Source organism: Athene noctua, chromosome 3, assembly GCF_965140245.1.
Source record: "Athene noctua chromosome 3, bAthNoc1.hap1.1, whole genome shotgun sequence".
Classification (NCBI taxonomy): domain Eukaryota; kingdom Metazoa; phylum Chordata; class Aves; order Strigiformes; family Strigidae; genus Athene; species Athene noctua.
In genome coordinates this window covers 64,033,156-64,053,877 of record NC_134039.1, presented here as the reverse complement: position 1 = coordinate 64,053,877, position 20,722 = coordinate 64,033,156, and the positions used below count along the sequence as shown (strand labels likewise).

Sequence of the window (20,722 nt, the reverse complement as noted above, 5' to 3'; positions counted from 1 at the left end):
TTGAAGTGAAAGATAAGTAATTTATGCTTTAGTTTGCTTTTAGAATTTGTAGAACTCATTACCTCTTCAGAAAACAGTGAGAAACTAAATCTTAGGAAAGGGTTGTACAGGATGGTACATATGCTCCTCATTTTATGGATTAAACTTGAAAAAATAGCATACCTGTTGCAGACAGAAGAAAAAGTTTTGTGTGTTCCTAGCTCACAGACCTGTGCTTAATTATCCATTTCATTTTCAGTTATTTGGGCTAATTATTGGTAAGATGGGCCACACTTCAGTTGTGTGTAACTGTAACTAAGTTGACTTTGGAAGATCATAGCAGAAAAAAATTGGCCATATGGTTGTTCATCCTGTTTAGTATCTGTGTATTAATTCATAATGTCTATTACTTATTCAAACACTTTTATATTTTGCAGATTATTGCTCAGTTGTAACACTTGTGGACCCATCAAATGTGAAGTTAACATGCACTCTTTTTAGTGGTAATCTAGATTCTCTACCAAAAATTTACAAAGTTGGAGATATTGTTCGATTTCATAGAATAAAGGTATGTACTAGGATGTGGTTTGGGGGGTTTATGTGCTTGCTTTTTTGCAGTGAGAGGACTTTAGGAGTAATTTAATGCTTCGGGTACTGTAATTAATGCATGGAGACATTATATAAAGCATTTGATTGATAAAACGGCTATAATTTCCAAGATTGGAAATAAACTAGCATTTTTTTAAAGAGTAATAGAGCCCTAAGCTGGTATCTCTCTTCAAAAAAAAAACGTGTTAGATGTGGTTATGACAACTCCAGAACAGCTTTATTTTTTTTTTAGTATTTGTTAAACTAGTTGACAAAAATCAAGTGGTAATACTTCTAGATGAACAGAATATAACTGTCATAAATGTGCACAATTTATTCATCTTCAGACTAATATAGCTGAGGGATTACTCTAGAGCTTCTGTTGTGGAGCAGTTTAGATCAGCTGGAGACTTACTAAAGTAAGTGTAATCTATCTGGGCTTGTTAGTGTGCAATATGCTCTAACTGCTTATTTGATGTTTTCCTGCCTTAGTCCATATTTATCTGTATCACAGAATCATCTTGGATGGAAAACACCTTGAAGACCATCCAGTCCAACCATTAACCTGACAGTTCCCAACTACACCAGATCCCTCAGCGCTATGTCGACCCGACTCTTAAACACCTCCAGGGATGGGGACTCCACCACCTCCCTGGGCAGCCCATTCCAACGCCTAACAACCCATTCTGGAAAGAAATGCTTCCTGATATCCACTCTAAACCTTCTCTGGTGCAACTTGAGGCCATTACCTCTTGTCCTATCACTTGTTACTTGGTTAAAGAGACTCATCCCCAGCTCTCTGCACCCTCCTTTCAGGTAGCTGTAGAGGGCGATGAGGTCTCCCCTCAGCCTCCTCTTCTCCAGACTAAACACCCCCAGTTCCCTCAGCCGCTCCTCGTACGACCTGTGCTCTAGAGCCTGCACCAGCTTCGTTGCCCTTCTCTGGACACGCTCGAGTCATTCAATGTCCTTTTTGTAGTGAGGGGCCCAAAACTGAACACAGGAATCGAGGGGCGGCCTCACCAGTGCCGAGTCCAGGGGCAAGGTCCCTTCCCTGTCCCTGCTGGCCACGCTACTGCTGACACAAGCCAGGATGCCATTGGCCTTCTTGGCCACCTGGGCACACTGCTGGCTCCTGTGCAGCCGGCTGTCAATCAACACCCCCAGGTCCCTCTCTGACTGGCAGCTCTCCAGCCACTCCTCCCCAAGCCTGTAGCGCTGCTGGGGGTTGTTGTGGCCCAAGGGCAGCCCCCGGCATTTGCCCTTATGGAAACTCCCCCAGTTGGCCTCAGCCCATGGCTCCAGCCTGTCCAGGTCTCTCTGCAGAGCCTCCCTGCCCTCGAGCAGATCAACACTCCCACCCAACTGGGTGTCAGCTGCAAACTGACTGAGGGTGCACTCGATCCCCTCGTCTAGATCATCAATAAAGATGTGAAACAGGAGTGGCCCCAAAACTGAGCCCTGGGGGACACCACTTGTGACCGGCTGCCAGCTGGATTTAACTCCGTTCACCACAACTCTTTGGGCCCGGCCTAAAGGCCATCGAAGTATCAAAGGCAGTGAAAGTAACAGTGTTTATAGCTTTGGTGTTGCTTCTACTGGATGTTCTTATGCCCACTGCAACTGTATAGGGAAGAGGAACCACACTGCAGAGACTGAATGAAAGTCTTGTAATGCTGGACCATACTTAGAGGCACAGAATGGTACCAAAGCTGTGATTTGACCATGTTACGTATTAATTTGCAAGATAACCATACATAGTTGTATATTTTATTTCTCCTTAAAATAATTGTGGCAGAAATTAGTAAATGTCCTGAAAGAGGCTTGTTAAAAAAAAAAAAACAAAACAAACAAAAAAACAAAACCAAAACCAGTTTGCATATTTGAAAACTCTTGAGACATCTAGGAAAATTAGGGTTGTACGAAAGGATGATGAAAGGGATGAAGATCAGTAGTACTAAGCATGTACTTTTTGATATGCTGTAGCAAAAGAACAAAGAAAAAAAACCATGACAATAAATGTAAAAAGTGGTAAGATTTATCTAATAATTGGGATTTGTACCACTGAGATTATTAAGGAGGAACTTGTTAAGATTCAGAAGTAGTTTTTAGTTATTCATGTATATTATAAATATTTACAGCTGAGAGAGAAATTAGCTAACCTATCCTGGGTTAGTATAAAACTTCCTTAAGGTCATCTTTATATATAATTGGAGTGAAACTATATTTAGATTTTGAAGCTTTTGTTGCTAGTCGGTGCCTGAGATGTGTTAGTGTTAGAAGCTCACTGATTTGACCTCACATGGTAAGGTCTTATGCTAAATTTTAAATTCTTTCTGAATCCAGCAGGATGAGTGTTACACAGATATATTCATTTCTGAAATTCACTGAAGCTAGAAACATGTTTATTGCTTCTGAAATCAAAATACATATTTTATTCTGTGTGTATGACAAAGGAGAAAGTAGAAAGGAGCCTGATTAAAACAATAGAAAAGGTGCATGTCTGTGGTATGTTAATATTGGATTTTTTTTGAGTTGTGGGAAGTACAGGTTAAATAAACAAGCAAGACCACTGTCAGGGAAGTTATGGATGTACCTTCTTTTACGCAAACATAGTAACAACTCAATTCCACTATTTAATATAAACTTATTTATATTAATAGAAATAGAAACCTATTGATATAACATATGTAAGGAACCTTACTATTCTGATTTAATATCAAATTTTTGAGGATATCATTCTAAAACCCTTGTCAATTGGTACTTCATCCTCTAAAATGTTGTTTTGGTATTTAAAGATAGGGTCTGTTAATTCTCTCTCACATACACTTTTTTCCATCACAGCTGAGCTGCTTTTAAGTGGTTTCAGCCCTGACTGACCTCCATCTGCTCACAATCCATATCTCCTCAGATGCATAAGCTGACAGCTTATTTACCTTCTAAGTTAGTATGATCTAGAATCACTAAGTTGTCTTTTTCTGGATGGGAATGTTTTGAGTATCCCAGGCTAACAGTTACTTTGGAAGTTTTTGTATCTGAGCAGGTAAAAATCTGACATAGAAGTCTGGTGCCCACTGCTGGGAGTGAACTGGGAAGGGGGGGTGAAATCTTCATCTCTTTCACCTACAACCAGCATAATATGTGTGATTGCTGTGCAATGGTTTTCAGTGAAAAAAATAACTCTAATAGAGTTCTAATTATAGAAGTTCCTTCTTCACTCTCTTCTCCCTTGTTTTTCAGGCCTTATCACCTTCTCTTAGCTTGCTGAATGGAAAGCAGTCGAAGGTAGCAGAGGCCATATTGGTCAGAGCTGTGCTTACCAATGAGGACAGATATACATAGTCCTTACAGCATGTATTTGCATTTCCCTGTCCCAAATAGGCTTTTGAGAAACTTCCAATAAGCTCCCAGCTGCACTCTCTGCTGCAAATGAAAAACTTCTCTTCATAGTAAAACAGGTGTTGGCAAGGTCTGATGGTTCAGTGCTAATAGAAGTTAATGTAGAGGATTTATTTGCTCTGTATTTGTTGCAGAGAATGAAAATTTTAAGTGTCTTAGAACTGAAAGATTATCTAGTTATAATTACATTTCTGTTAATATTTTTTGAAGTGTATTTTTATGAGTTATGATGATTTATCATGAATTACAATACTTAATGATTTGCAGTCCTGTATTTGGGTCTTCAACCACAGCCAGAGCTCTGCAGAGATGGTGGGGCGGATCCCACCACCCCCAGTATAAAAGCTAGGCCTGTAATCTAATTGTCTAGCCTCCCTCTATCTTCATGTCAAAGAATGAATTATCTCAAGTGGAGTTTTCTTGGTACTTTTTTTTATTGTTCACTGTGGATGCTCTTAATATCTTAGACATAATAATGCCTAATGTTTAAGCTGTTGAAGAGAGGGAAAAGGCAACCTGATGATACTGAATGAATCTGCAGTATTTTAGCCTCACTTGGCTTGAGAGTTTTGGCATGTATTCTGCCTTTCTTGTATTACTCAAACCCTTCTATGATGATAGAATTGTTAATTTCCTCATTGACTTTTCTCTAGTATTCCTTATTACCTCCAAGTGATTCACAAATAAGAATTTATTTCCTCACCCTATGAAGTGAATTGGTATTTCATTTCCATTTTTAATGTTTGAGAATTGGAGAAAAGTGAAGCACTTTCTTATTTAGGTGTTCATCTTGTTCAGCGTAGTCTAGTTGCCTGATACAGTCCCTGTCTGTGATGTGTTTTGGTGGGTCTTCTTCCTGAATACACAGCATTATAGAGCTATGTGACTTGTGTGGAACATTTGGAGAATAAAGACCAAAGGACTGACCTCTTATTATAAACTTTACTAATGTGACTTCCCCAGCATAATTACAGTTTTATTTCTCTAGCTTTTTGTCGTAGTGATTTTGATACTATTCTCTTTTCTTACTTCTGTGCCTTAACTTCTGTAAATAGGCTCCAGTTGCTGTAACAAATGAAGTAGGAGTCTTAAAGATGATGGCTTCTTTGTTACACATCAGTAATTCATTACCGCTGCACTTTTCATAATATAAATGCACCATGAGCTGAACTGTGTTTGCACAGACAACAGTAAGTCTGTCATCTACTAGCTTTGGAATAGTGCTTTATAATTCTAGTGTTTAGCTTTGCGGTTAGTTGCAGCATCCTAGATGTTTAGAATAACAATGGAGAAAAACAGCAAGAAAAAAACAAATTCCTTGTATGTCATCAATTGCGTCTTCATCTGGTTCAAACTGTTTAGGTTTACCATATAAAAACATTGCTGCTTTGAACAAAAGTACTTCATAGCCATGATATAGGTGGTTGTTCCCTCCATAGGTCAGTCAGTTGACAAATATAAGATGCATGATAGTGAGTTTCTAAGCTGTTTTCCTGTCCACAAAGCAGTGAGAATCTGAATATCAAACATTTATGGAGCACAGCTTCATAAAAACATAGAAGGATCAATCACACTCCTCTTTTTGTTATCGATACTAGTTCTGTCCTGTCTTTCTTCTTGTGCATCACTCTCCTTAACCTCGTCATACTTAACATAGCATTTTTTCCACTAGGTAACCTATTCTGATCTTTAAAACAGTCTGCCATTATTTCTAGGAGCAGGCTTCTGCACTTTGCTAGTGGTTTCCTTGTCTTTGTGTATTCCCTTTATTTTAATCCAGTTTGTCCCATGAAAGTTGATTCCTTCTCTTTCTATTTAATGTAATATGGAAGACACTGAGAGAGACAGACAGGAGAAGTATCTGCTCACTTCTCATTCCTAGGGAGCTCTGGCCATAGTTGTCAGGTTGATGAGAGGGGAAAGTCTGGGGCTTAGATACAGAACATGTTGAGAGAACATTAAACTTGGGCAGAATTTAGCTGCCAGACTCTTAGTGTTCTCTGAGTAAATGTGGTCCAAATATACAAACTTGGGCAAAGTTAGGTTTGAAACTTTTTTCTAAAAAGGATGTCGAAGAACATGTTGTCTGCGGCAACCCTGTTTTCAAATTTTTGCTCTGAAAAGTGGAAGCAATTAAAATTTTTTTAGTAAACAATTATGAGATTCTTTTAACACAGAGAAACCAATATTTTTCTTAAATATCAGTATTGCTATTATTTTTCGCTTCCCTTCAAAAATTGTGTAAGGCATGCAACTCGAAGTTTTGATGGAATTTAAATTAAAAACAAGTATTATATTTGTCCTGTAGTGATTAATATCAGGAAATATTGGCTAATAGAGTTTCTCCATAATTGGAAGCCTTAGAATTTTGCATGTTTTCTGAAATTTTCATCAGAGTACTTTTGGTCAAGTTACCTGATCATGTCTTAAAAATGCAGGAAATGTTCAAAAATTTTTTAAAAAATTTTTTTTTACTTTACTGGAATTTTCTTAAATATACTGTGCCACTTTCTCTGAGGAAGATGTATCACAGAATTCTAAAGAAGTATCACAGTGCCTGCTGGTGTTTTAAATTATTATCAAAACAAATTATTTCAGCTGGTTTAAGTATGTATACTTTTTGCATACAATTCTTTTTTCCATAAAATAGTTATAATTTGTTCAGGTGAACTGGTAAATGAAATGTACAATGTTTTGTTCATTTTCTTTAATATGTATTCCTATTGCTGAAGACATTTCTGATAATCTTATTTTGCAGACAGCTATTTTCAGGAATAGTAGAGGATGAGCTATTCATGGTCCTAATATCTGTGTGTATTTTTCACGTCTTCATAAAAAATCATTTTACTTCCATATGACTAGCCTTGTTAACTTCCTTTTGGAAGGTGCCTGCAGATAGTTTTTTGTTGTTTAGTTTTTATGTTGTTATATTTAAATATGTTTGTAAAATGATTTGAATGATGTAAGGACAGAGATTATTTACTAAGTTACTTCAGTTTGCTTCTCTATTTCATTATCACCTCTCTGTTCATACAGCTGGAAGTACAGGTACGCTAGGATTGTATTATTAAAATACAAGAAAATATAATCAGCATACCATATTATCTAAACTTGTTTAGGCTGTGATTTACTGTCACAGTAGAGACAGACTCGACAACTTTTTTGCAGCAGAATAGCCATCTTTATTGTTCCCCCATCTCATATACTTTATTCTTTTATCCATACATCATTCTTATTGGTTACATGGCTGTTTGTCTACTACATTATTGGCTACTTTTCTTAAAATCCCCCACTGTCCGGGTATCTGTGACAAACACAGTATTTTTCTTCTTTCTTCTTATCTCCATTTCCTTTCCCAGGCTGACACAGCACTCCTCCAGGACTTTTCCAGCTGCTTAGTGGGTACATAACAAGCTGGTCAAGGTCAAACTGTTTTCTCTCTGTCAGGCATTCGGCAGGCCCGCTGCCTCCCCCAACAATTTACCCTACTTAATGTGAGAAAATAGTTACAAAATATAAGGAAATACTCCAAATGAATTCAGGTGGTTTTTTTCATATAAACAGCATCAGTGACAATCATCAAAGACATTAACCTCTAGATCTGATATGGTGTTAAGGCTCAGGTTTAGTTGGCTAGCATATTTTTGAGCAATAAGGGATTAAATTAATAACAATTTTAACAGTCTTTTTTTTTAGTATTGGAGTATTTGTCTGTTTGCATGTTCTGTTATGGGATATCATTCAAAGGCTTTATCTGCAACTTTGTTTTAGCTTGGAAGTACACCTTCAGTGTTTGTGATAGGGTGGTGATTTGTTGGGTTTTTTTTAGCCCTCCATCCCATCCCACCCTTGTGCACTGTATGACACTCAGAATGGAAAGCAAGCATTACCTGTTTCCAGATTGTAAGACTGAAGTCGTTCTCATGTTGCCAAGTCTGGACAGGGCTAGTGAGAAACATCTACAAAGGTCTTAACTCTGACTTTTAGCCTCCTCTTAGCCCTGTGCAATTCCTAATAAAGCTCAAGAGTTTCAGCAGCAGTGGAAGAGGGACAAATTAAGGGTATTGATTAGTGACATCCTGTAGGTGATACTGGACATACAGTATCACCTGTACAATAAATACAATACAGTATTGTATTTAGTGGCTACAGTCTCTAAGTTGGACAAATCATCATAAATCTAGGACTTTGATTTTTCTCTTCGAAGTCCATAATACAAAGGAGTAACTGCCATTTTATAGAAAGACCATTTGGGAAAAAAATTGTTGAGCCATTCACACCCTAAAGGCCTTCAGGACAATTCTTTTGGGATTTCTGACATTTTAAATAACAACATTTAACAGGACAAAGCAACCTTTTTTTGTAACTCATCACTGCTCAAATGGCAAGCAGTACCTACAAGGTGTTTCCAAGTTTTAAAAGCTCTGTGGTTCAGTTCAGAGAGGTCTGAAGCCCACACTGTCTTGGACCAGTGGCTCTTAGATGCCATTATGTTCTGTGTCGACTACCTGTGCAGCCACAAATAAATAAGAACGAACCCAAGGAAATAAGCTAAATACCTAAGTGAACTAATAGTTTGTCTTGACACAATGGAAAACCTATGTTTTATTTCTTCATATTTTTCCATCAAGTAGCTCCAGCTATTCTAGACCATTTTTCAAGTTAAAGTGCAGTGAACTATCTCTAAAACTTTCTGTAAGGTGGTGAGTGGATGGGAAGAAGGGCATACCTGTGTGACTTGGAACCCCCATCCCCTAGCATAAGGTAAATTTTTTTTTATCCATCTTCTAGAAAGAAATCCTTTTTTATAGACATCGTTTATAAAAACAAATTAGAAGAGTGTGTGGCGCCTAGTGTATTGTGTTCTTTTTTTTTTTTTGCACTGTCCTAAGTTCCAGACTAGGATTTTCGATGAAGTTTCTCTTGAAATACAATTCAGGTGTAAGTATTTTCCCCGAATTCCCACAGATTTTTTTAAACATTCAGTACAATCAAAATATTTAATAATCACTTCTGGGAACCTTACAGATCTAGAGAAGGTAAGATTTAGTATGGCAAAGGGGGTGTTCCCAAGGATGGTTGTGGACTATGAGAGTAGCGTGTTACTGAAAGGGGTTACGTGGAGACATTCTGGAATCTCCATGCTTGGAATTTTCAAGGCTCAACTAGCCAGAGCCTGTGACACAGTGCTGACAGCAGCGATGACCTGAGAAAGAGGTGGGACTTCATGATCTCCTAAGGTCCTGCCAACCTCAATTCCTGCGGTTCTGTGATTGGGCCATACCCTTCTAGTACTTAGGACAGTGTCCCTTTTCAGTACAGCCTTTTGTAACCCTGTCTATACCTTCATAAATTTTTTTTCTCTTAAGGCTTGTGATCAGATTCTGTGAGAAGGAGGGGTGTTTTTGTGTCACGTGTCACTGCTTATTTCATAAGTTATCTTGCTTCTCTGTCAACTGAACCCTGTTTGTGTCACACAGTGGCATGTGTTTATATATGCTTGTTTAACTGAGAGGAGTACATTGCTCACTACAGTAACTGTAAGTCTTGCAGATACATTGCCTGTAGACAATTTTTCACTCTTCCTTTCCTTTTCACTAGCATCTTACATATACTACATTTCTGCAGTTAAGGGCAAACTTGGTAGCATCACGTGAACATTGATCTTCTATTATTTTGTTGTCAGCCATGAATTGCAGCGATATTTTTGACTTCTGCTTAGGTAAACGATACCTTACAATAAGGTCCTTAGCTGAATGTGTACTCAAATTGGAATAGACATTTGAACAGTGCATTTCAGATGATGCAATAATTCCAAGTAAATAAAAAACAAGCCCACAATGTTTTGAAATAATTTTATATGTATAAATAATAATGAAGTTTTAAGCTTAATGTTTCAATATAGTATTTTGTGTTCTTGATCCTTCCACAAATCAATTGTTTAATCTGTTTTAGGAAATTTTGCTTCTTAGGATAAGAATGTCTACATTAGCTTTGTATATGTTGTTCTACAAGAAATTTTTTTAATATTCTAAGATGATCTGTAACTGCATTGGTTTCATATTAGTTCTTTACTTCTGCAGTTTAACCATCAGTTTTGATTGAAAACTACTGTGGAGATGCTGTTATTCCAGCTTTATACAATACTTACTATCATGCTTTTCTCTCCCATTGAGTGAGGTGAATAACACCAACTTCAAACAAAAAATAAACTCAGGTGGTTTAGGTTGCTGTAAATCTACTTATAAGTATTTCAAGATTAGCTTCTTTTCAATGAGCTTATTCAGGATAGAGTTGTGCCCCATAGAAATCACTAGTTTATTTTTCGTGCGGTTTGTTGAGGTGACATTTCACGTTTTGTTCTTAAGTTTATAAAAACTATACTAAAGACTCCTTCAATATGTGTTGGAATTTACTTGACAGCTTAGAACAAGCCAAATACAATATATCTGCTCCCTTTTTGTCCCAGAAGATATTTTTGTTTAGCAACCATTGTTTGCTGAATTTTTTTTAAGTTCTCAGGGAATTTTTAAAGTGATAGACGTCTGCCCTCCTTCCCTGTTCTCCCCAACCCTATTTTTTAAAAAATACCCAAGGCCTCCGGAAATGACACAAAATATACTGAAAAGGAATTGTTATTATATACAGAACTCTCAGATTAGCTCTTTTCCCTAAGTTTAATTGAATTTCAAGATCATTTTTGCGTGGAAAATATAACTAGTTTACAGTATCACCGCTTAACTTGATCTGAGATCTACTTAGAGTGCCATAATGAAACAACATTTGCCCATGGATTTTGGTCATTTTATACTCCAGTGATTCCTCATCACTTTAGCAATTATTTGTTTTTAAAGGACAATCCCAGAGAATTTCTGTTAGCTGTTATCTGTTCTGTGGGTCTGACATAAGTAATGTTCCAGCTGTGAAACATTTTTTTCTGTCACCCATTCTGTGTTTACTTTTCCTGTTTGTTCTGTTGTTCACTCAATAACGTTGAATGCTGTTTACCTTTGAGACCACTCAGTGGCTTCTCCACATACCTGTGCTTAAGGACATTGGTTTTGCTTCAAGATTGTTGGCAATTTTCTCATCATGACACTTTAGGTTTACCTTCTTACATATTTTATTTCTTTTTTTTATTTTATAACTGCCTTTCCCTACATTAAGGCTGATTTGAAATCCACTAAATTAGGGTATTGGGAGATGTCAGAAGTACAGTATGTTCAAGCATATACTCGTGAATGCTCAAAACATACCACACAGGATTTGGGAAATGGGGAAAATAGTCTATGATGAAATATTAATTGAAGCTGAGGGAGACAATGTAGTTTTCTGAACTGGTTTCCTGAAAGGTTTAGAGCCCTCATAAAAAGGTTAGAGGTTCAGGACTTCTAGTAAGAAAGAATTCAAGACATGTTGATGATGATTTAAAAGAATTAGTGAAGAAATAAGTAGGTAAATTGGAAATTAAAACACTTTGATAAACATTAGACATGTCAGACAGAATACTTAAAAATGTGCTTGAAGTATCTTTTGATAGCGGATGAATGAGTAAGAGTGATGAAAGAGTTTTCCTCCCCTCTGGATGTTACCTATTTTGAGAAGCTGTGGAATATTATGCCAGTGGCACTAACTAAATTAAATCGTGTATTTATATTGAATAACATCCTAGTATTATAGTGGAACATTTTTTTTCAGATTATGAGTAATGGGCATGAACTGATTATGAAACTATACGTTGATCTGATTTGTCCATTGGCTTTTCTTGTATTTTCAATATTGAAACCTGAAGATTAAAAGACTAAAGCGCTTCAGTGTTACAATTAAGAAAAACTACACCATGAATTGATGTGCTCCGTTGGTCAGGTCTGGAGAATGCTTAAGTAAATGAAAGTTTATCCTGGAGATGATCTCTAATGCATTTATGCATCATGTCAAAGAAACAGGGATTAAAAAAGTTCTGTCCCCAAGACTGAGCAGTTTTGCATATGGATTTCCAAGGAATAGTTGATCTGTGTGCTTTTTAGATTTCAGTGTGTTTATAAAAGAGAGGCCTAAATTGTTGCTACTGTTTTGGTAAAAAATGTTGCTCCTTAGAACTTCTGTCACATCTTTCAGATTCTGCACTTTTAAATCGGTAGGATTTTCAACCATTTGAAAATTAAGCACTGGGAATCCTAAAATAGATTGTCTCACAAATGCTATATTCAGAAGTCTTGTTGCTTTTTTGGTAAGCAAGTTTTAATTAAACAGGGATGGATCAAAACAGCCAGGTTGACATTTCTGGATACCGAGTCATGCAGTGCATTGACATATATATATATATGTATGTATATAAGTGCAGGGAACAATAAGACTAGACTAGATTCTTGAAGGACTATTTCAGACTTTGAACAGTGTTTTTTATACGGTAGCAGATAAACAACTAAATCAGCAGGATACAGGGGACCTGCCATGTGCAGGCCAGTAGACATATGAGTAATTGTGAAAACTGTATTCATAATTCAAGGGATGAAAGCTGGTCACTGTTTGCTTTATAGAAAAAAAAAATAGCTCCTAGAACTTTTATTTTCTTTTTCAGTTCTATAATATCAGGAAATGAGGCTATTGTGAGAGGCAGAAAACAGGAATCCATAATAACTTTGCCATCTCTCTACTGTGTGACCCCTAAAAACTAATTTCTCTTGTGCCACAGTTTCCCCATCTGTAAAAGCAATCCTGATGTGTTCCCCACACTAACATTTTGAGATCTGTGAATAAAATACTTTGCACTGTTGTTGTATATTTCCAGGTAGGTATTAGTCTGACTCTTTAAAAATATTTTTGTGTTAGATTATGTTTTCTGCTTATTCACTTTGTTTTCGTGTTAGTGTTAATTTCGCTTTTTGTTGTTTTGTTCTTATTTTGACTCCATTCTCCTAGTAGGACCAGGCCAAAAAATGATCAATGGTCCATTCTTTATGCACATGATAAAACAGAAACATATATATATTTTGACCCACTGCGACCATATTTTTCTTCATATTTTGTTACAGATCAGGGAATACAATGGACAGATGCAGGGAATTACCAGTGTGGGATTTGCATCCCTGACATTTGATGGAACTGTAGGTGCACCAGTAGTTCCTCGAACCTCTAGCAAAGTGTACACTTTCATGGATGAAGAACAGAAAATAGTAGAAGAATTACGTGTTTGGGCAGCCAGTAATCTTTCCATCTGTGGACCAGCAGCAAAATTATCTGGTGTTCAGCCAATGCTGTTCTTTGATCTCACTTGCCAGCTGGTAGGAAAAGCAAAAGTGGATGGATCTTCTTTTCTTCTAAAGGTAGATTATTTTTATTTTTTTTAGAATAATCTGTTACATTCATTTGTTAAGACATTGTCATCAGTTTTCGATAAAATAGGAATATTCATCTCTTTAAATAATGTTATGTAGATAAATATTTCAAGGTTAAGTGAATTTATCGTCCTTGACCATTTTATTGCAAATAAATAACCATTTTATATGGATATAAAACAGAAATCCCAGTTCTCTTAAAAGTTGCTCATCTGATTTATTTATTTACAGAGGTTTTGTAAGATGACATTGGTATGGATCATCATTTCACAAACATTTGTAAATAACTGTCGCAAGATTTCTTAAAGTTCAAAAATACTGTTAGTTTTAAATTTTAACTTTGGTTTTTTTAGTTAGCAGCAATTATTGCTCATTTTTCTAGATTGCTGGATATAATTAATGCAGTAAGTAGCACTGTCTAGAAGATTAATGAATGGATTATGTTATTTAGCTTGATGGATTTTAGGTACCTTCTTTTAGTTGTATATAAGTGTTTTGTGGATCAGTGCTCACTGAAAGTACAAAATGCCACACAACAGGAGAGTACTTTCCAAGGGTGATCCCTAATATCAGCTAAATGAAAAGGAAGTCTGCATAATTTTCCTGGGATTAGCTTCAGATGTATCAGTCTGGTGTTATTCTGAAATTGCTCCGTATTTCTTTTTCTAAGTTGATTATTAAAATGTGAGTGATGAGCAGTCTGTTATTTTCCATTTATGACTTCGTAACATTATTGATTCTATTGTATTAAGCTGTATTGTTACATTTTTAGAAACGTCACACTGCCTTATTCCTTCATTAAAGCAGCAGAGGTTTTTCTCGTGCAAAACAATGCATGCATTACACAGAAACAAACCTTAAGTGTCATCATATAATATGTTTTGCAACTGTTACAAATATTTCCATTTAATTATCCCTTGAGAAATAGATGTCAAATGAGACCCCGTAAAATTTCAGAACTTTGTGAACCCTAAGTTTTCATTAATAAGTATATGTTCAGTATTGAAGGACCCTTTGCAAGGACAGAGACAGGTATTAAATTATTAATATTTCTCTACAGTCTTCTATGTTGTAATATCTGAAGTTGATTCTGTCAGTTTTGTATAGCAAAGACTTGGGGGCAAAACTTAGGATAGACTTAGGGAGGTAAAAGTTTGAAATCAAATAACACTAGATCAGTTTTTCTGATATGTAATTCCTTTGACAGTATATTTTTTTTTTAGTAGTATAAAATATTAAATACTTAAATCCATAATTAAAATACACCAAACAAGCTTAAAAATGGTAGATTAATGTTGGTATGCTGTTGCTAATTTCCTCCATTTTTCAAGCATGACAGAGTTCCTTTTGCATATCAAATGTTGGTCATGATAGAAGAGAAGCCTTTTTAAAAACTTCTAGACAGATTTTCAATTACTTTGTGGATTCACTAAACAGCAAAGAAAACCTAGCAAATTCAATATCAGCTCAAATAGAGTGGTTGTTAAATATTACTATTATATTATTTTGGTTATACATTTTATAATACTGATTTAAATTTATCATGTCATTCAGAGTAGATCAGTTCTATTAATAGTTGATTATACTGTAAAATATAATTCTTATTTTAAGTGTTAAGTTCATGTAACTAGTGGGGATTGCTTCAAAGACAATTAAAATTACTTTCAGTGATTTTTTGTATCACCCATAGCATAACTTTTAATATTGCACTTGTTCACTTGATAAATTAATTGGGACATGCACAGCACCTGAGCCTGAAATGGCATAGAGATGGTGGAGAAAACTGATGGAGACTAAAAAGCTCACACTAGAAGTTATTCTGCATTTATGACCTTTATAAGAGTTTTACTATTACTCTTTCCTTCTGTCAGTTAAGTTGTCTACAGTAACCTCTGTCATATCGGCTGTTCGGAAATTAATTGCCAATTTCAACCTGTATGTTTGAAGTAGCATATCTCAGCTCAGATTAAAATTTATTAATCGAACTAAAAAACATTGGAATCAACACATTTTTGCTGACGAGAAACAAGCATATTTATTCTGGTTGCATAAAATTCTGGACTTCTGGAGACAATTAAGTCATCGAAGGCAGTTTCGGCCTCCCCTTGGTTTCTGAAGCGTCTCCTGCACAGGAAGCTGTCGAGATGCTTGAAGAAGTGACAGTCGGTGGGCGAGAGCTCTGGTGAGTACGGTGGATGAGGCAGAGATTCGTAGCCCAGCTCGTTCAACCGTTGCAGTGTTGAAAGTGCAACGCGTGGCCACACGTCATCCTGGAGAAAGATTGGACCCTTTCTGTTGACCAGTGCGGGGTGCAGCCGTTGAAGTTTCTGGTGCATTTCATTGATTTGCTGGATGTACTTCTCTGCCGTGATCGTTTCACCCAGATTCAGGAAGCTGTGATGGATTAAACCAGCAGCAGACCACCAGACAGTCAGCATGACCTTCTTTTGGTGCAGATTCGGCTTTGGGAAGTGCTGCGGAGCTTCATCGCGGTCCAACCACTGAGCCGATAGTCACTGGTTATCGTAGAGGATCCATTTCTCGTCGTACGTCTCAATACGGTCGAGAAACGGGTCGTTCTGGTTGCGAAAAAGAAGCACCAACGACACTTCAAAACGTCAATTTCTGTGATTCTCATTCAATTTGTGCGGCACCCATTTGTCGAGCTTCTTCGACTTTCCAATCTTCTTCAGATGCTCAGAAACAGTTGATATGCTTACCCTGAGTTCTTTTGCAAGTTCTCGAACAGTTGTGCGAGTATCTGCTTCCACCAGAGCCTTCAATTCATCGTCGTCAGTAGCAGAAGGACGTCCACAACCTTCTTGAACTTCAAGGTCGAAATCGCCACGTCGAAATTTTTGGAACCAAAGTCACACTGTCTGTTCGTTAACACTTCCCTGGCCGTATACCTCATTGATGTTTCGAGCAGCTTGCACCGCATTACATCCAAGTTTGAACTCGTAGAAGTAGATCTGTCGAAATTGCTATTTTGACATCTGAACTTCAAACCTCCAAAATTTGTCAAAAACGCAGTTTATATTATAATTTAATTATACAGCGTGAAAGTTCATAACATGAGCTTTTCAAAAATATATAACAGTACGCCAGTCGAGAAGGTACTATTCCTGAAACATACGCAATGGAAATCACATTACAAAACAGAAATTAATTTCTGAACAGCCTAATACAATTAGCATACTCTGCTGAAGAGAGAAACAGATTTCATTTGTGTCTCTCCTGTTTCACTGTTTTGCCAACTCTGGTGATCAAAGGTTGTCACTAAATATTCCTTAGTCTGTTCATGACTAGTAATGGAACCATTTGCTGTTTCTTATCCAGAATTAATTTAATCGGTGTTGTTTTTTAGATGAGTGTTGGTTTTTGAAACCAGGGCTTCTGTGTTTTCATCCATAATTTGAGTAAAGTGAAGTTGACAAGCTCCTGAGATAGAAAGGTTGATCTTTTTTCATATCTGTGCAAGTAAAAACCAAAACCAACTACTTTTTTAAGGGTTTGTTGGGGTTTTTTGTCTTGTAAAGTAAGCTTACTGGCTTACAGATTCCTCCAGAAGATCCCCTGATGCTAACCCCTTTAGTTCCTCTGGCAAAGAACATTTTAAAGCTAAGTAGTCATCCTTGTATCTGACAGGGAGCATTCAGGTTATTTCAATCCATTTGTCAGATCCATCTCTTGAGTGTAGAACTACCAAAGTGGCCCAAGTAACACCAGTTGAAAAATAATAGGAAACTTGACGAACTTAAGGTTCTTTGTCAAAGTGAGTAAATTCATAATATATATGCACTAAATCTATGTTTTTCAAGCTCAGTTCTGGAAAACATTTCATAATTCAAGCAATAGGCAACCTCTCTTTCAAAGGTAGTTTTAACTATTTCATGGTACAGGCTTTTTTTAAAATCTGTGACAGCATGTACCACCTCATTATCTGGGTCCTTCAGAATACACTCTTCGGAAATATTGATTTGATATTATGGGTTATTTTTACTGTGAACATTTTTTTTCTTTTATCTCTTGATTTGGGATGACTATTTCAACCATGAGTTGTTCTCAGTGTATTTACACATGACTTTGCTAATTCTTAGATCTTTTCCTGGGAGTCCTTTGATCCACAGCAGTTAAGCATAAGAGGTAGAAACCCTTTAAAAATTAAGCTTTGTTGTCTTTTTTTGAACCCCTCTGCAGTGCCTAACTCATGGGACAAAATGTCTTGGTATCACAAACTGAAAATTAGCTTCTGTTGAACCCATATGCATGAAATTCTATGAAATGAAGAATTTCAGTTTTACAGTCCAAATGCCTCTAGATTTTTTTTCTTTTTCTATGCCAGTATTCCAGACCATTATTTCTGTTGTCTGTGAGAAGAGTTTATCTTCAGGAACTCAGGAAACCATAGTTTGCAGAATATATCATCAGCAGCTATCACTGAAATTTTCATGTTTGTTTTAAGTAGTAAGATTTTGGTTCCAAAGTGCTATGTCTTCTGGTAATCTTACTTTTTCACAATAACTTGGATAGCTCAGAAATAACTGTTGATATTTCCATACTTAAGTGTTTCAAGAGCTTAGCTTCAGGTAAACAATTTTTAGAATCCTCATTATTAAGTATATATTAAATACTGATAATTTTTTAGTATGTTCTGGATAACTAGCAGTGTATGTTTACATAGGAGATCATCAGTGTCATGGTTTCAACTTGGCCAGTAGCCAATCACCACGTGGCCAGTTGTCTACTTCCCCGCCCCAGTGAAATAGGGGAGGGACATTAAAAAGAAAATTTATAGGTTGTATAAAAAAAAATCTAGTAACAAAACAACAGTAACAGTAGTAAGTCCAAACGGGTAATATACGATGCAGTTGCTCACCAACTGGTGACCGGTACGCAGCCTGCCCCCAGCAGAGATCCTGACCACATCAAAAATCCCACCGTGCCAACCAGAAAACAGAAATGAGAGAGCACGTGTCCCCTTATATACAGAGCATGACATCACATGATATAGAGTACTCCAATGACCGATCCAGGCCTGGCCCTCTAGCTGTGCTCCCTCTCAGCCCCAGGAAGTTTAACTCTATCCTGGCCAAAACCAGAACAATCAGTAATTAAGGGAGTATATGCTGTGTAGTCAGTCTTCACGTATTGTAGCTGGAGTACTTAAAAATTGTAGTGGGATTAAAATACGAAGTATAGACAATTCTGCTTATGATGAATTCTGGTTGTAAGTGGTGGATAAACAGTTGAGGTTTTTAGTGCTTTTTTTTTCTTTTTATAAAATATTAACAAATCCCAGATCTTAACACTTGATCATATTCTCCACAGAGGTTATTTTATAATCTGTTAAGGACTAATAATTTTATTTTTAAATCACATGAAACCTAATTCAAGTAACTTAAAGAATGTAAGAGTGAGACTCCAACTAAGATTTCTTATTGTTATAATTTTTTAATCAAACAAATTTCTTTTAAAAATAAAAGTTTTTGAAAATACCAATCTAAAGTATTCTGAGCATATTGAAATAGTTCATTTGCATTGCAGGTATGGGATGGCACAAAATGTCCCTACCCAACATGGAAAGTGCCTGTGGAAGCAAGAGACCTAGAAGGAGAAAAAGTTCTTCTTCATCAGCTCCAAAATCTAATGGTGGACATTCTAGTCTATGATAACCATGTACAACTGGCAAAATCACTTAAGGTAATATACAATTTGGTATTTCTGACTCTCATTTTGTGGCCTATCTTCTGCTTAGAACTCACTTCAAATAATGTATCAATTCAGTTCTTCTGTTAGTTAGTTTCAAATGTTCCTCTTTGTCTTTCACTGTATTTCCCATACCTTTTATTTGATTGCAAAACTCCTTCAACGTGTAAAACAGCCTCATTACCCTAAAATTGCCATGAAAAGAATACTTCCAATTAAGGAATTCTTTCCAGACTCTGTAATATCATAATATAATCCTGTGAAAATAATGCACTCAGAAAATGTATTCTGTGCTTTAGAATTGTTTTTTACATGCTATAAAGTGGGGATAAACTTTTAGTCCTATTAAAGGACCATGATTCTAAAGTCAATAAAAGATTTTCTGTTCTATAAACTTCTGCAATTTGCAGTGCAATCTTCATTTAGTGGGTCAGTAATGTGGTTTATGCTTAGATAGAGAAAACAACAACATAATTAAACATCTGATCTTCAGCAATACTGCCATCTTGCTTATGAATACAGTAAATTAACAAAGAATACAATCTTTCATTTTATACCTTGCCCTATATACCCAACCATCGTTTTTAAGAAAGTGTTTACCAGAAAATAGACATAAGTCATAGCCATTTGTTAGTCTGGGACTATGAACAGATGTGAATTCAATTTCCTATATTAATGCCTGTTCTTAAGTAAATGACAGATAGCAAAGTAACTTGCCTTTGTGTAAGAGTTAATAACAAAATTTATTCACAGAAGTATTTCATTACTTAAAGGTTCTCTTCCAGAATTTTTCTCTTGCTAACTTTTGTAATATATTGATATAAGTAACTTCACTGTTCCAGTGAAGCAGTATGTTCTGAAACTTAAGGGAAAAAATATTTCAATATTAATAAAACATATTTTCTTGAGTAGCTGATGGTATTTCATTCATTAAACTCTCCCATTTATATTCAGGAATTCCTACTGAATAAGTAGTATGTTGGATGTCTTAATCAGCTCTTTCAATATCTTTCCTTTCTGTAAGCCCTTTCTTTCTTATCTCTAAAGTATCTGTGCCTTTGCTGGATTCTGTACTGTGTAGCAGAAGCTCTAACATCAAAGGAAACTGTTAAGAAACCTGAGCAACATTGGCTGTGTCCAAAGTTGCAGTAGTTTCACGCATGAAAGCTGTAGAAATTAGATAATTTTTGAACACCACTTTTTAGTGGGTTGTCTTAGTGGAGCTGTTGAAGAAAAAGTGCCGATACCCTAACGATTAAGCTTCAGGAAGATTTATTAAATTCAGGTTGCAATATGTGCAATTAATCTTATTTCACAGAATAATCTAAAGATAATAAAGTTTTGGGAGACTCTTCCTAAACTGGAAGATGTAATAAAAGGTTTTTAAGTACTAGTGAAATTATGTCATATTGTGAAAAAATTGAATTGAAATACTCTATATTAATCTGTATAATAATTTATTTGTTTCAGGGTCTTGTTAGTTAAGATGCTCTTTTTAATAATCATTTGTGTAGAAGTATAAAACTGGAGAGCGTTTAGTGTATGCATGAACACCCTCCCAAGTGTGAACATGAGAACAGTGTGGACAGAAACTATCGTTTCAGCCATCTCTTCTGCATTTGACAGTAGCTTAGAATTGCCTTTTTTATGTAAATTGTTGTGGAATTGTTAGGTTACACTCCCATGTTGTCATGTACCATTTGCAATGA

At 36.2% G+C, this 20,722-nt stretch overlaps 1 protein-coding gene across 4 annotated transcripts in view; it reads left to right on the top strand.

Moving 5' to 3' along the window:
• The window catches only part of POT1 (protection of telomeres 1), an 85,448-nt gene that overhangs the window by 35,734 nt on the left and 28,992 nt on the right, over positions 1–20,722 (top strand). For 3 of the 4 annotated variants that reach the window (XM_074903202.1, XM_074903201.1, XM_074903200.1), the window contains exons 8-10: positions 417–547; positions 13,002–13,292; positions 18,852–19,007. In XM_074903202.1, the coding sequence (XP_074759303.1) occupies positions 417–547; positions 13,002–13,292; positions 18,852–19,007 (578 nt within the window). The remainder of the gene's footprint in view (positions 1–416; positions 548–13,001; positions 13,293–18,851; positions 19,008–20,722) is intronic. The other variant, XM_074903203.1, reaches the window with a different exon arrangement.